This window comes from Dipodomys spectabilis, unplaced genomic scaffold (genome assembly GCF_019054845.1).
Source record: "Dipodomys spectabilis isolate Male_0828 unplaced genomic scaffold, ASM1905484v1 ptg000329l, whole genome shotgun sequence".
NCBI classification, from domain to species: Eukaryota; Metazoa; Chordata; class Mammalia; order Rodentia; family Heteromyidae; genus Dipodomys; species Dipodomys spectabilis.
This window is the reverse complement of record NW_024871006.1, coordinates 5,298,192-5,312,633: the sequence shown is the minus strand read 5'-3', so window position 1 is coordinate 5,312,633 and position 14,442 is coordinate 5,298,192. Positions and strand designations below refer to the sequence as shown.

Here is a 14,442-nt window from a genome sequence, read left to right as displayed (position 1 = left end):
TTGGGGCTGGGAAGGAGGCTCAGTAATAGAGTGCTTGCCTTGCATGCACGAGGCCCTGGGTTCGATTCCTCAGCACCATGTAAGCAGAAAAGGCCAGAAGTGGTGCTGTGGCTCAAGTGGTAGAGTGTTAGCCTTGAGCTGAAGAGCTGAGGGACAGCACCTAGGCCCAGAGTTCAAGCCCCATGACTGACAACAACAACAACATTGTATATTACTTATTTTACGTTTCTATTCTGGTCAAGCTCATAAATTATAGGAGGCATTGTTATCTTAGATGTTAACAGAGTTATTAGTTCTTGTCCAATGTCTTTTTCTGTTCTCCCAAACTGAGATGGGTTTCTCAGCTAGGGAGCATGAGTATGTGTACTGATAATAAAGCCTTAGCTGTGTGTTCTTGTCTGGGCACACACGGAGGTGCTGCCAATTGTCCCTGCAGTGCAGTGGGGCCGTGGACAGTGGGTGGGTTCTCAGACAGTCAGTACAGCCAGATCCTTTAAACCCCAGAGCCTCGGACCGGAGTGGCCTTCAGTGTCTGCAGCTTCCACCAGGACAGGAGGGGAGTGAGAGGGGCTGGTCTGGGTGCAGAGCTCCCAGGGGGTCGGGTCAGGAGGCCCCATGTCCCCATTTGCCCCTCTGCCTTATTTTACTTTGCATTTCCAGACTCAGCCTGGCTCAGAATGGTAGGTAGGGTCATTTCTCAGGTTGTTTCTAGCCCTTGGAAAGCACAAGTTCGGATTAGAGATGCCCCATGCTGGATTCCCTCTTTGTAGGGATCGTCCCGGTATGCCCACTGGGCTTCTTGAGTTCTAAGCTCTGGCTCTACTCGGGGAAGGCAAGCTTTCTTCTGTAAACATAGATTTAAACCAGGGGCCTCATAAATTGCTTCTGTTTTTCTACTCACTCACCAGGGACACAGCGTGGGGCTGCAGGCAGCTTGTCCTTGTGCATTAAACCTCTGTAGGTATCTGGCCTGTGCTGGCTGTTGGTGTGAGTTGAAGATCTGATGTGGGTAATGCCACTGACCCCAAGAGAGAGGTGGTTACCTTCCTCTGAGACTGAAAGATACTAACTTTTTTCTCCCTGTGGCCTCCTATGGTATTGACAGAATGGACCATGGTGCCATTGGTGGCTTCAGTTCCTGAAATGTGTATTTAGGCCTCACCAAAGCCTCCTGTGGCTGTTCCACAGCTCCCCCTTTTAACGAGTGTTCCAGGTGTTGGTGCTAATGACAGGGTCAGCCACCTCTTCCCCTCCTCTGAGCAGCCAGCCCTTGGGCCACCACCCCTGCAGGGATGCCAGGTCAAACCAATTGCAAGTATCATTTGTTGAAGCTTCCTTCTATTTTCAACCTGTTAATCAGCTTTGGTTCGCCTTTTCTATTCTTAGAACTTGTTTTGTTTTGTTTTTTGCACTGAATTTCAATTCTACTTTGCAGCCAAGGTCAGTGTTACATGAATGAGTGTCAGAAAAGCAGCATGGGCCTCAGGAAGTGGCAGTCCTCCTAGCAGGACCTTGAGTGAACTCCTGTGGTTCAAATAGGGCTAGGACAGGAGGGACCCACCACCCTACAGACTTGGCTTCTCCAGGGGGGTTTCGCCACCCATCTGCAGCCATTTGGTTGCCTGCCTCTCAAGCTCCTTAGTGCTGCCTTTGGAGTGTATCCAGTGTAGTTATACAATACCACCCAAACATGTGTCTATCTGCTTCTCCCACTGCCCTGGAGTGGGGCTTAGCAGACAGAACCCAGTCTCTCCAGAGCTTGGCATGTGAAGACTGGGCCACGCAGAAGACGCGTCTGGGGCCAGGATGTCCTATTTCCAGAGGAAGCCACAGAGATTGTGGCCCTGAGTCCCACAAAGTAATCCATGTTTATTTCCAACCTCCTATGACTCCTACCCACAGAGAGCCACCATTTAGTTTTGCAGTTATCGTCATTGTGCTCTTCCTGTTTTGAAATTTGATTGCTTAGTATACCCATGCCTCAGTTCAGCTCTTAATACTACTGGCAGTGGTTTAGAGAAGCAGTAAGGATGCAGTTTTGTTTCAGAGCCTTAGTCCTTAGTTTTGCTTTTGAATCTTGATTTTTCTTTTTTTTTTTGGGGGGGGGGGGAGGGTCCAGTCGTGGGGCCTGAACTCTGGGCCTGGGCGCTGTCCCTCAGCTCTTCAGCTCAAGGCTAGTGCTCTACCACTTGAGCCATAGCACCACTTCCGGCTTTTTCTTTTTGCTTACGTGGTGCTGAGGAATCGAACCCAGGGCCTCATGCATGCAAGGCAAGCACTCTACCACTGAGCCACCTTCCCAGCCCTGAATCTTGATTTTTCTAGAGCAGATGTAGTGCCCCTTGCGTTCACCTCCCAGCACTGTCTGGCAGTTACAATGTTGGATACCTGATGTTTTAGGAAGGCAGAGAATGCGGAAGGCAAACAGCTTAGGGTCCTACTGACAATCTCAGCCAGAAGCCTCCACAACTGCCTTCCAAACATAGCAGAAGCATTTGTTACTTTTATAACCAGAAGACTCTGTCTTTGGAATGTATAGATTTGCGAGAAATATGTTTTTCGCTGTTGCTGTCTCTAGCTCTGGAGAGGAAAGAGGTTCTTATGTGGTTAAAGAAAGGACTCTAGCTGGGCACCAGTCGTTCACACCTGCAATCCTAGCTACTTAGGAAGCTGAGATCTAATGATTGAAGCTCAGAGCCATTCTGGACAGGAAATTCCATGAGATTGTTATCTCCAGTTAACTACCAAAAATCTGGAAATGGAGCTGTGGCTCAAAGTAGTAGATATTAGCTTGAGCACAAAAGCTCAGGGATATCACCCAGGCCCTGAGTTCAAGCCCTAATAACAGCACGGGGAGAGAGAGAGAAAAAACTCAGGCTATACTGATTTCGAGTACAGGCTCTATCTCTACAGGCTATGCCACCCTGAGCAAGTTACTTGCTTTCTCTTTGTCTCTGTGTACTTATCTGTAAGATGGAGATGACAGTCTTGATGTTAATAATATGGGTCATCCTGCAGGTGCTTAGAAAACTGCTAACATGTACTGAGCTGGCTTATGTTGCTGCTAAGGGCAGAGGAGACTTCCTCATCCCCTGAAGCACAGCATATCTTCCACAGTGGGGTCATAAAGGCTCCAGCAAGCAGGAAAGCACATGTAGGGGTGAGAAGAAGACATTGGGAAGTTCTGTGCAGGGCAGCAGCACACAGGAGTGTTTGGAGAAAGGGAGTCAGGAAGGAGGAAACGCCAGGAAGGACGATGGAGACATTACTTGCCTGTCATCCTTTCAGATATTCCCAAAGGAGAGGAGTCTAGTCAGCATGGTGGCCCTCATTCCTCTCTCTGACATTATCTCCACCCTGTCTCCAGTACTGACAGGGCCCTAGAGAAATGGACTTCTTATCATGGAAAGATTAGAAGAGCCCTGAAGACAGCTCCTAGCTGGCCAAGAGTCACACTGTAGACATAGGACCACACAGACAGGCCAAGACTTTCCTAGAACATGGCTCCATCTGCCCCCAGGCCTCACAACTGAGCGGCCTACTCAGCTGCTCTCCTTTCCCTGGCCATGTTCTTGGGCCTGATAAGCCCCACATCTCCACCAAGGACATAGTCTGCCGATGGTTTTCTCATGGCCCTACTTGTTTTGGATTTCCGACACAACAGCATCTGATTCCTGTAGCAGCTTAGCGTCCCCATTAGGGGCTTACTGAAGTCTGAACTGAGGAAGGGGCTGAAAAAGGTTAAGGGAGCACAGCAAACACAGGTTCCGGAGCAGGGATCTGGTGCCCAGTGGTTCGCCTAGAATGCTCTTTGGGATCAGATAAGGGCACTGGCATCCCAGCAGCCCCTCACCACCCAGAGCAGAGGTGGGCCAGCTTGGCCTCTCTCGGGGCAGTAGGATGGAGAAGTCCACCATGGGCTGATGGATTCCACTAGAGCCACCTTGTGTGCGTGCAGAGATCAGAGCAGCAGCTTAACCGCCTTGATGAACCACGAGGGTGTTGTCCTGTGGGCCAGGCCCGTGGGGATTTCTACGCTGCTGGTTGATGGCCGGACGGTGCTTCCCTTTGTTGTTAAGTCACATCCTACCCACAGAGGTGTTTTAGTTGTCATAGCTAAGATTTCGGGGAACTTAAACCAGCTTCTTCCCCTTTCAGCATTCTCCCTCTGTTCTTGTGGTCACCCTGCCCCAGGGATTGTGAGCAGAGCCAATTGCTGAGGACTGTCAGGCTGGCTGGAGTTTGAGGCCATGGTATGGGGTGTTGGATACAGCAGTGGGCAGTTTGCTGACACCTACCCACTGCTCTTGCTCAGTAAAGAGCTACCGTGGAGCAGCCCAGGTTCAGGAACCCAGGCTGACCTGGCTGTAAACTAGCCCCTGCCTGTACTGGGGGGAGGGGCACAGCCTGGCAGGAGGAGGGGGTTCATGGAGGGACAGGTCAGATGCCTTTCCCTTGGCACTATCCTGAGACTTACTCAGCAGCCGCAGTGCTCTGCAGCACTGTAGATAAGGAGCCGGCTGCACTGGGAGCAGGGATAACCCAGATTAGCAGGAGGTGTCTGTGGGTTGATAGCTGGGCTTCAGGGTGACCCAGCACAGCCTAGTGTCCTGCTCATTCCCCACCAACTCCTCAGGGCTGATCAGTTGGGGTCAAAGGACAGGCACTTACACAGTGTAGAAAAGGATTTAACTTACAACAAAATGTCCTATGAGGATGAGCTGTGTTAAGCCTTGTCATCTGTCACCCAACAGTACTTCTCATGCTCATGATACCTCCAGGAGTCTAGAGTCAGGGACTTCAGGGACACTAGGAGGCACACATTCTGTCTCTGGTTCTACATACTAGGGAGGTAGTGTGCGCAATTATTATTATTATTATTATTATTTATTACTATTTTGGTTGGTTATGAGGCTTAAACTCAGGGCCTGGACACTGTCCCTGAGCTTTTTTGCTCAAGGCTAGCACTCTACCACTTTGAGCCACAGTGACACTTGTGGACTTTCCTGAATGAGCTGGCTTTGCACGGTAATCCTCGGATTGCAGCTTCCTGAACAGCTAGGATTACAGGTGTGCGCCACTGGCGCCCTGCATCTACGCAGTTTTTGAAAATGCTTTGAGCCAAACACTTAGTGCTTGTGCACTTGGTAGTATGGATGACACTTAGAAGTTGGAGCTGGGCGCCAGTGGCTCACGCCTATAATCCTAGCTACTCCAGAGGCTGAGATCTGAGGATCTCGGTTCAAACCAGCCAGGCAGGAATGTCCATGAGACTCTTTTCCCCAGTGAACCACCAGAAACCGGGAGTGGCCCTGTTGCTCAAGTGGTAGAGTGCTAGTTTTGAGCTGAATAGCTGAGGGACAGCGCCCAGGCCCAGAGTTCAAGCCCCACCACCAAAAAAAAAAAAAAGTTGGAAGAAAAATACATTCTGTAGTGGCTGCCGACACTTCCTGTCACCCTGCATTTCCTTTTGCAGCTGAAACTAGAGGACCGCTCCGTGGTGCCCCGGGACGTGGTCCGGCATATGCGTTCCTCGGTGAGTTCTAGCCAGGCCCCTGCACTTTGTATGCAGGGAACTGCTGGGCTCAGGGAGGTGTAGGGAGGGGGGCCACTGGATGAGGTGGCTTTGCCTGGACGCTATCTTCCATCCCCAGGACAGCCAGTGTGGCACGGTGATTGATGTCAACATTGACTGCGCTGTCAAGCTCATCGGCACAAACTGCATCATCTACCCTGTCAACAGCAAGGACCTCCAGCACATCTGGGTGAGAGCCTCTCCTCCCTGCTCTCAGGGCTGGCATGTGACTCCAGTGCTTGGCCCTCCTGGACCACCTGGGCAGGCTTGCTCTCGGCACTCTCCCTGTTGCCCTTGTGAATGATGCATTTCCACACAAGGTCAGGATGTGCCCTTCCTCATCCAGCTCAGGCTCATGTCTCAAGTGTAGCTGTCCTCAATTGTCTCCCTTTCTCCTATAACTTTTCCTTTTAAAGGCTTTTCTTTAATAATTTTAAAATTATTTCAAAAGTTAGAAATTCCTCATCTCAGCGGCTACCATTTCTCTCCATTTGACCATAACTTCCCTCCCTCCTCCTCCCTCCTTTGCTAGGCACCTTCACTCTGCTCTTCTTTTCCTGAACCATCTAATAGTAAGCTGCAGGTACAATGTCCCATCATCCCTAAGCAAGACAATGTTTTCCAGAAAGGAGGACATCCTCCCACAAAACCCCCTCCCCCAGCACAGCCAGCAGGAGCCCCTTCCTGCTGGCTTTTGTGGTTTTGCATGTCCCTCCCAACCTTTTTTTGTTACAGTGAGACATTTCATGTCATCTTGTACTTTTTTTCTGATCCAGTCCCAGAACTGGTCACATTTCATAGGAGAATGGCATGTTAAAAACTAAAAAACACAAAACTAAAATCTCATGTAAGACACTATGTTGAAAAGGGGTAACAATGCTCAAGAGGAAATTTCCTCATTACCTTTCATGTAACTGTAACCCCTCTGTACAATATCTTTACAATAAAAAAATTAAATAAAAAATAAAATCTAAGATCTCAGCCGGGTGCTTGTGGTTCACACCTGTAATCCTAACTACTCAGGAGGCTGAGATCTGATTACCATGGTTCAAAGCCAGCCTGGGCAGGAAAGCCTATGAGCTGCTTATCTACAATTAACCACCAAAAAGATGGAAGTGGAACTGTGGCTCAAAGTGGTAGAGCACTGGCCTTGAGCAGAAGAGCTCAGGGACAGCGTCCAGGCCCTGAGTTCAAGCTCCATGACCAACCCAAAAATTAAGATGTCAGAGCCCAGTAGTAGAACATGTGCAGTGTAGACATCAAGCCCTAGGTTTGATCTCCAAGACCACAAAATAAAAGAAAGCAAGTTCAGGACACTTGGGCATGACTAGGCTTCTTAGGCTCATACTAGGACCATTACATAGGTGTGTGATGTATGTGCACGTGCCAGGCATTTAGTCAGTAGCTGGTCTACGTGTGCATGAAGATCATGGTCAGCCTGACACCCCCAATTCCGGTGGAACCCCTGACCTTTCTGTTGCTGGGTACCTTCTGTACTCTGAGAAACCACTTCCAATTCAGTTCTCAGTTGACTGTTTATTTGTCCACATAGCTCACCTCCCAACTACGTGCTGCTATCTCCTCTGCCTCTGGGAGACTCTGCAGCACGTGTCGCTCCCCCCCACCCCCACCCCAAACCTCCTCACATGCCTACCTCCTCACTTGAAAGGGGCATGGGATGCAGTCCTAGGCTGTATCCCAAGGGGGTACAGGGGGCTTGCTCTAGCATTTGTTTGAGTCCAGTAGTGGACAGCCAAACAAGCTGTTCAGAGCCTTTCTCCTCTGTCTTTGTGGGGCAAAGATGTCCCCGTGCCCTGAGCACAGACAGTGTTAGCTCTCTCACTGCCCTTGTGCTTTGTCTGCAGCCCTTTATGTATGGGGACTACATTGCCTATGACTGCTGGCTAGGGAAGGTCTATGACTTGAAGAACCAGATCATCCTGAAGCTATCCAATGGTGCCAGGTAGGCATCTCACTTCCCAGGAACCATCAGCCCAAGAAGGACAGCTTGGTGAAAGGCAGGCCGAAGGCGTTTGCTCACTGGGCCTGTGAGGACAGGTTTGATCCCATGACAGATACTGTAGTCATCCAGAGCCTAACCCTGGTCTGGTTTGCTTATCTCCTCTAGCCTAATTCTCTTACTCGGTTTCTAGTCTATCTTGGCTTGGTGAAATGTCTTCATGTAGGTGTCTGTTAGGGGCTGGTGCTCTAGTGGGCTCTCAGACAGGGCTCAGTGGCTTACTCCAGCACAGCGGCAGGTAGGTAGTGCCATCTTGGTCCTCTGCTCATCACAGTTGGGTGCACATTGGGCCCCAGTGTAGACCAAGCCTCTGTTTCGGTTTCAGGTGCTCCATGAACACAGAAGATGGCGCCAAGCTCTACGATGTCTGCCCACATGTCAGTGACTCAGTATGTATGCTCTAGCTTCATAGGAAGGACTTCTAATCCGAGAGCTCTGAGGTGGCCTGGGCTGAGCAAAATGGGTTCCTAGGAAAGAAGTGTTAGGCACCAGAGTAGTTGAGGTACAAGTGTGGGCCCAGAGCATCAGAGCTCTCATTCTATTGGTGCTAGTTCATCTTGCGCTTTCACATAGAGGAACTTAGTCCATAGAACACGCTGGCACAATACTCTCTGGACCCAATTTGTACTGGAGACTGCTGCTCTCCAGAGAGTGGAACCTCTGAGCAGACACACTGATGCTGTGTGACAGCTTGTTAGAGTCTGCAGCCTCATTTCAGCATCTCAGTTGTGCCTTGTGCTGGCCATGTGCAGAGCGAGGCAGAGGCCATTGGGGGTGGGTTTCCGTACTTGGCCTGGCGGGGAAGGTTGGGCCACAGAAGTCACTCACAAGGATTTAAACTCCGCAGGGTCTCTTCTTCGATGATTCCTACGGCTTCTACCCAGGCCAGGTGCTCATTGGGCCTGCCAAGATCTTCTCCAGTGTGCAATGGCTGTCAGGGGTCAAGCCAGTGCTCAGCACCAAGAGCAAGTTCCGAGTGGTGGTGGAGGAGGTAGGGATCAGCATGCTCCCCAGCACCGCACCCTGTCATTTGAAAGAGTGCCAGAGGGTTAAGGGACCCCCCCACCCCCCGCCACGCTCTGTTTATGGAGTGGCTGACAGATGTCCTTCCACCTGTCCTGCACAGACTGAGCTGGGGCGGATAACAGGTGGCCCCTGGCGCTGCAGTGTGTGTGCACAGGGGCTGCTGCGCCATGAAGCTCTGCTCCCCGCTCCGGAGGTCGCAGGGGTGGGGCGGGAGGCCTCTGGGCAGCTGGTTAGGAGAGGACTGCTGGAGCCTGCCCTCCTCAAGGTGCCCCTGCCCTGCTGTCCCCAGGTGCAAGTTGTGGAGCTGAAAGTCACATGGATTACCAAGAGTTTCTGTCCAGGGGGCACAGACAGCGTCAGCCCCCCACCCTCAGTCATCACCCAGGAAAACCTAGGCAGGTAAGCGTGTGGCCATCGCCAGGGCCACATCTGGGGAGCACCCCTGGGCCCCAGCCATAGATGTACCAAGAGGGCCAAGAGCCCGCTGACCTGTGCGAAGTCAGCCCACCTTGCTTCTCCCCACAGGGTGAAGCGTCTCGGATGCTTTGACCATGCTCAGCGGCAGCTGGGGGAACGCTGTCTGTATGTCTTCCCAGCCAAGGTAGAGCCGGCCAAGATTGCCTGGGAATGTCCAGAAAAAAACTGCGCCCAGGGGGAGGGCTCTATGGCCAAGAAGGTATGTCCTTGGAGTTGGGAGTTGGTGGGCATTTGAGGAACTGGCCTTGAGCCATTTCCATGGCCAGGAAAGGAACAGTCTGTGCTGTAAGCCTGGGGGGGTGCCAATCTTGAGGACCCCCTTGCCGGCTGCTTAGGTGTGTATACTTTAAATCCCCCAGACTGATGCCTGGAGCCTAGGCAACCCAAGGTGTGAGGCCTGACTAACTGTTGTGCCCCGCAGCCCCCTGACCCCTGTTTGACCCTTGCAGGTGAAGCGCCTACTGAAGAGGCAGGTTGTGAGGATCATGTCTTGCTCCCCGGACACCCAGTGTTCCAGGGACCATGCCACGGAGGACCCGGGCAAGAAAAGGGAAGCCAATGCCAAGACAGAGAAAGGGCCCGCGAGCCCTGAGGAGCTGCCCGACAGCTCAGCCAGCCCAGCTGAGATTCAAGTTGAGATTCCCGAGGAGATCCATGAGGCGGGCGAGCCGCTGCCCCCCTTCTTGCTGAAGGAGGGTGGAGATGACGGGCTACCCTCAACAGAGCAGGATGCAGACGACGAGGCCGCAGACGACACCGACGACAGCAGCTCCGTGACCTCCTCCGCCAGCTCCACCACGTCCTCCCAGAGCGGCAGCGGCGCAAGCCGCAAAAAGAGCATTCCCTTGTCCATCAAGAACCTGAAGCGAAAACATAAAAGGAAGAAGAATAAAATCACTCGTGACTTCAAGCCAGGAGACAGGTAAGTGTGCTCTTCCCAGCCTCCCGCCTGGACTCACCAGAGCCCATGTCCTGGCTGACATGTGTGTCAGCAGCTCATTGGTCTGTGAGCCTTGTAACCTCTCCGGTGCCCCCCACCGCCCCGCTCCGGGCAGCATGCAGTGCCCAGTGGGCAGGAAAGGTTTGCGGGTAGAATGGTGGCATTGGCCTCGAGCCTGGCCTTTTGGGACCACATTTGCTTAAGGCCTGGGCCCCATCCTCAGAGCGTGGCACTTTGAGTAAGCTTTGCAGGCTCCAGACACCATGAGGAGGCAAGAGCCCTTTCCTCGGAGCACTTTGGCATGGTTGGCTCTCCGTGTGCCCCTGGCAGGGTGGCGGTCGAGGTGGTGACCACGATGACCTCGGCTGATGTGATGTGGCAGGACGGCTCTGTGGAGTGCAACATTCGCTCCAACGACCTCTTCCCAGTACACCACTTGGACAACAATGAGTTCTGCCCCGGAGACTTCGTGGTGGATAAGCGAGGTAGTGCTGGCCTGGGGGAAGCCGGGCTGGGGAACTCGGGTCACTGGGTCAGGAAGGACCCGTTGACGGATTGAGAGAGGCCTGTGTGAGTTGATGAGATGGGTGGCAGGCTGGTTCCAAGAGGGCTCCTAAGCCAGTCTTGTCCCCGCTGCTGCTCTAGTCCAGAGCTGCCCGGATCCTGCCGTCTATGGAGTGGTGCAGTCTGGGGACCATATCGGCCGCACCTGCATGGTGAAATGGTTCAAGCTGCGGCCTAGCGGGGATGATGTGGAGGTGAGTGGAGCCCTTGCTTTCTTCAGCTGGGCTCTGGGGGTGGATGGCTGCCTCCGGCTCATGACAGCCCATCTTGTGCCACAGCTCATTGGAGAAGAGGAGGATGTGAGCGTTTATGACATCGCTGACCACCCTGACTTTCGATTCCGCACAACTGATATTGTCATTCGCATTGGCAACACTGAGGATGGGGCTCCACCCAAGGAAGATGAGGTACACCCCCAGTGTCTGGAAGCAGCTGCAGAGCCTGGTAGTGCCACCAGGTGGCTCTAGGAGATAAGACCTGCCAGTCCTCTGGCCTCAGGGCCCAGGCAGCCTGCAGTGTTCAGACTTCCTTTTTTTTTTTTTTTGGCCAGTCCTGGGGCTTGGCTAGCTCAGGCAGTAGAACCTCTTGAGTCACAGCACCACTTTGGGCTTTTTCTGTTTAATGGTACGGGGCTTCATGCATGCCAGGCTAGCACTCCCCTGCTGGTTAGGATTCTTGGAGGAGCTCAGCTTCATCACGAGCCCGTGGGGGAGAGCACACAGTCACACCGTGGTCAGGTACTGTTCTTGACTTCCAAGCAGACTTGGGAAGAAAGGCTTCCGGGAAAGGCTTAGGAGTGGGGGCTTGAGCTGGGCCTTCAAAGAAGAGGCGGGAGCTTTGTGAGGGCTCAGAGCAGATTCCAGGCAGTAGACAAGCAAAAGACAGGAAGCCCTGTAGTGGAAGGGTGTGACACAGAAGCTCGAACAGTACCCCGATTAGCGGGTGCTTGTGAAGAATGTGTTTGGCACTCAGTGTCGGGCAGAGGAGCGGGTTCTTGAACACCTGAATAACCTGCAGGTGACAGTATCCCTCAGTCCAGCCTCATCCCCAGCTCCACAGCTGGAGCTCCTTCAAAGGTGCTTTTCTCCTCCCCTCTCTCAGACAGCTGCCCCTGACTCTCTCCCCTTTGCTTGACAGCCGTCAGTGGGCCAAGTGGCCCGAGTGGACGTCAGCAGCAAGGTGGAGGTAGTGTGGGCTGACAACTCAAAGACCATCATCCTGCCCCAGGTAAGACTGGCCAGACCCGACCACTGAGCTCAGAGCTATGGTCCCTACGTCCCGAGTGCAGGAGCACTGGTCCAGCTCCATCCCTGAGTGAGGGTGGCTCTCTCTGGCCTTTGCCTACTGAGCCTGGAATGCCGGCTGTCCTGGGCTGAGGAAGTACAGGTTCCTTCCTAGGAGATGGAGATTTACTACCAGCGTCGCCTAGGAAAGCTGAGATAGGTCAGGGGAAGAGGTGTCCAGGGAGGAGGCGGCATCCCAAAGACCTGGCTGCGGAGTTAAGAACAGAAAAGGGGAGGGTAGAATAAGGCCACCAGAGCCCCTGAGAGTCACCATTAGCTGGAAGGCCAGTGACTCCCGAGCTCCCCCTAGTGGACAGGGTTCCGTCTGCACTTCCCTCACCCTCCTTTCTGCCCCAGCACTTGTACAACATCGAGTCAGAGATTGAGGAGTCTGACTATGACTCGGTAGAAGGCAGTACCAGCGGGGCGTCCTCGGATGAGTGGGAGGACGACAGCGACAGTTGGGAGACGGACAACGGCCTGGTGGAAGATGAGCACCCCAAGATAGAAGAGCCCCCCCTCCCGGCCGCCGAGCAGCCTGTGGTCCCTGAGGAGGACAAGGGGGTGGTCATCAGCGAAGAAGCTGCCACCGCTGCCATCCAAGGGGCGGTGGCCATGGCGGGGCCCATGGCAGGGCTGATGGAGAAGGCTGGAAAGGACGGGCCGCCCAAGAGTTTCCGGGAGCTGAAAGAGGCCATCAAGATCTTGGAGAGCCTCAAGAACATGACGGTGGAACAGCTGCTGACGGGCTCCCCCACCTCCCCCACCGTGGAGCCCGAAAAGCCAACCCGCGAGAAGAAGTTTCTGGATGATATCAAGAAGCTACAGGAGAACCTCAAGAAGACGCTGGACAACGTGGCTATCGCAGAGGAGGAGAAGATGGAGGCCGTGCCTGACACAGAGCGCAAGGAGGACAAGCCCGAGAGACAGTCTCCGGTGAAGGCCGAGTGGCCCAGCGAGACCCCTGTGCTCTGCCAGCAGTGTGGCGGCAAGCCCGGTGTCACCTTCACCAGCGCCAAGGGCGAGGTCTTCTCAGTGCTGGAGTTTGCACCCTGTGAGTCAGCCCCGCCCCGCCCCGCCCCGCCCCTACCCCCACCCCCGTCCCCACCCCCATCTACAGTCCTGTGTGTCAGCACCTCTGGAGGCCAAGTGGCTTGTCACACCCACCCCTCTCCTGCCCTGGAGGACAGCCATGGCCCATCAGGTCACTGTCCTGATGCCAGAAGCAGTAGATGGGAGGCGCTCAAGGCCATGCATCCTGGGACAGCAGCTGTGTGTGCAGGCGGCTCTCTGCGCCTCCATGTTTGGGACTGACTATCCTCTTTCCCCTCCAGCTAATCACTCTTTCAAGAAAATTGAGTTCCAGCCTCCAGAAGCGAAGAAGTTCTTCAGCACGGTCCGGAAGGAGATGGCGTTGCTGGCTACCTCACTGCCCGATGGCATCATGGTCAAAACCTTTGAGGACAGGATGGCAAGTGGCTGGCCGGGGCTGGGTGTGGACAGGCGCAGGTGTACTATTGGCGCTCCATCTGGGTGCCCGAACCTCCAGAGTTGAATAGCACCTGAGAGACCACCCACCTACTCCCACTTCCAGGGCCCAGCCACGGACGGACACCTTTCCTTTCCTCCCTCCTTGTAAAAACTGACTTGAAGAGCCTTCCTTGCTTGCTTGCTTCCTTCCTTCCTTGCTTCCTTCCTTCCTTCCTTTCTTTTTCTTTCATTCTTTTTTTTTAAACAAAAACTGGAAATTGAACCCAGGGCCTGTGCTAGGCAAGTGCTCAACCACTGAGCTATATCCCCAGCCCTTTTAAAAACTATTTATTTATTTATTTAGTCCATTGTGGGGCTTGAACTCTGGCCCTGAGCTCCTCAGCTGAAGGCAAGCACTCTACCACTTGAGCCACAATGCCACTTTCGGTTTTCTGGTGGTTAATTGGAGATAAGAGTCTCATGGACTGTCCTTGCCTGGGCTGGCTTTGAACTACAATCCTCATATCTCAGCCTCCTGAGTAGCTAGTCTTATAAATGTGAGCCACTGGCACTTAAACTTAATTTTTTTTTTTCCAGTCCTGGAGCTTGAACTCAGGGCCTGGGCACTGTCCCTGAGCTTCTTTTGCTCAAGGCTAGCCCTCTACCACTTGAGCCACAGTGCTACTTCTGGCTTTTTCTGAGTATGTGGTACTGAGGAATCAAGCACTCTTAACACTGAGCCACCTTCCCAGCCCTAAACTCAATTTTTAAAAATGGTTTGCTCGTGGCTCGTGTGCTGCCATTTAAACCACCCCTCTACTTTCAGATTTGGGGCTGGGTAATTGGAGATAATTGTCTCGCAGACTTTCCTGAGTAGCTAGGATCACAGGCATGAGACATCAGTGTCCTGCGACAGTGTCTGCCTAAGTCGCCTAAGCTGGCCTTCTAACTGCAGACCTGGCTGGCCTGGAACTTGAGGTCCTCCTGCCTTTGCCTCTTAAGTAGTTGTGGTTGCAGGTGTACTATACCCAGTAAGAGTCTGCTCTTTTTTTCTGAAACATTAGAACTTTAGTGTTCATGTTGCCTT

General features: G+C 53.1%; 1 protein-coding gene across 2 annotated transcripts in view; it reads left to right on the top strand.

Annotated features, from left to right (window-relative positions):
• Ube2o (ubiquitin conjugating enzyme E2 O) overlaps window positions 1–14,442 on the top strand; it is a 53,585-nt gene that overhangs the window by 35,447 nt on the left and 3,696 nt on the right. The window contains exons 2-15 of one of the 2 annotated variants that reach the window (XM_042702664.1): window positions 5,477–5,536; window positions 5,655–5,765; window positions 7,441–7,538; window positions 7,921–7,984; window positions 8,443–8,586; window positions 8,911–9,020; window positions 9,147–9,222; window positions 9,548–10,020; window positions 10,369–10,523; window positions 10,684–10,796; window positions 10,881–11,009; window positions 11,740–11,829; window positions 12,243–12,939; window positions 13,220–13,356. In XM_042702664.1, coding sequence (XP_042558598.1) covers window positions 5,477–5,536; window positions 5,655–5,765; window positions 7,441–7,538; window positions 7,921–7,984; window positions 8,443–8,586; window positions 8,911–9,020; window positions 9,147–9,222; window positions 9,548–10,020; window positions 10,369–10,523; window positions 10,684–10,796; window positions 10,881–11,009; window positions 11,740–11,829; window positions 12,243–12,939; window positions 13,220–13,356 — 2,457 coding nt within the window. Of the gene's footprint in view, window positions 1–5,476; window positions 5,537–5,654; window positions 5,766–7,440; window positions 7,539–7,920; window positions 7,985–8,442; window positions 8,587–8,910; window positions 9,021–9,146; window positions 9,298–9,547; window positions 10,021–10,368; window positions 10,524–10,683; window positions 10,797–10,880; window positions 11,010–11,739; window positions 11,830–12,242; window positions 12,940–13,219; window positions 13,357–14,442 lie in introns of both variants that reach the window. The other variant, XM_042702663.1, reaches the window with a different exon arrangement.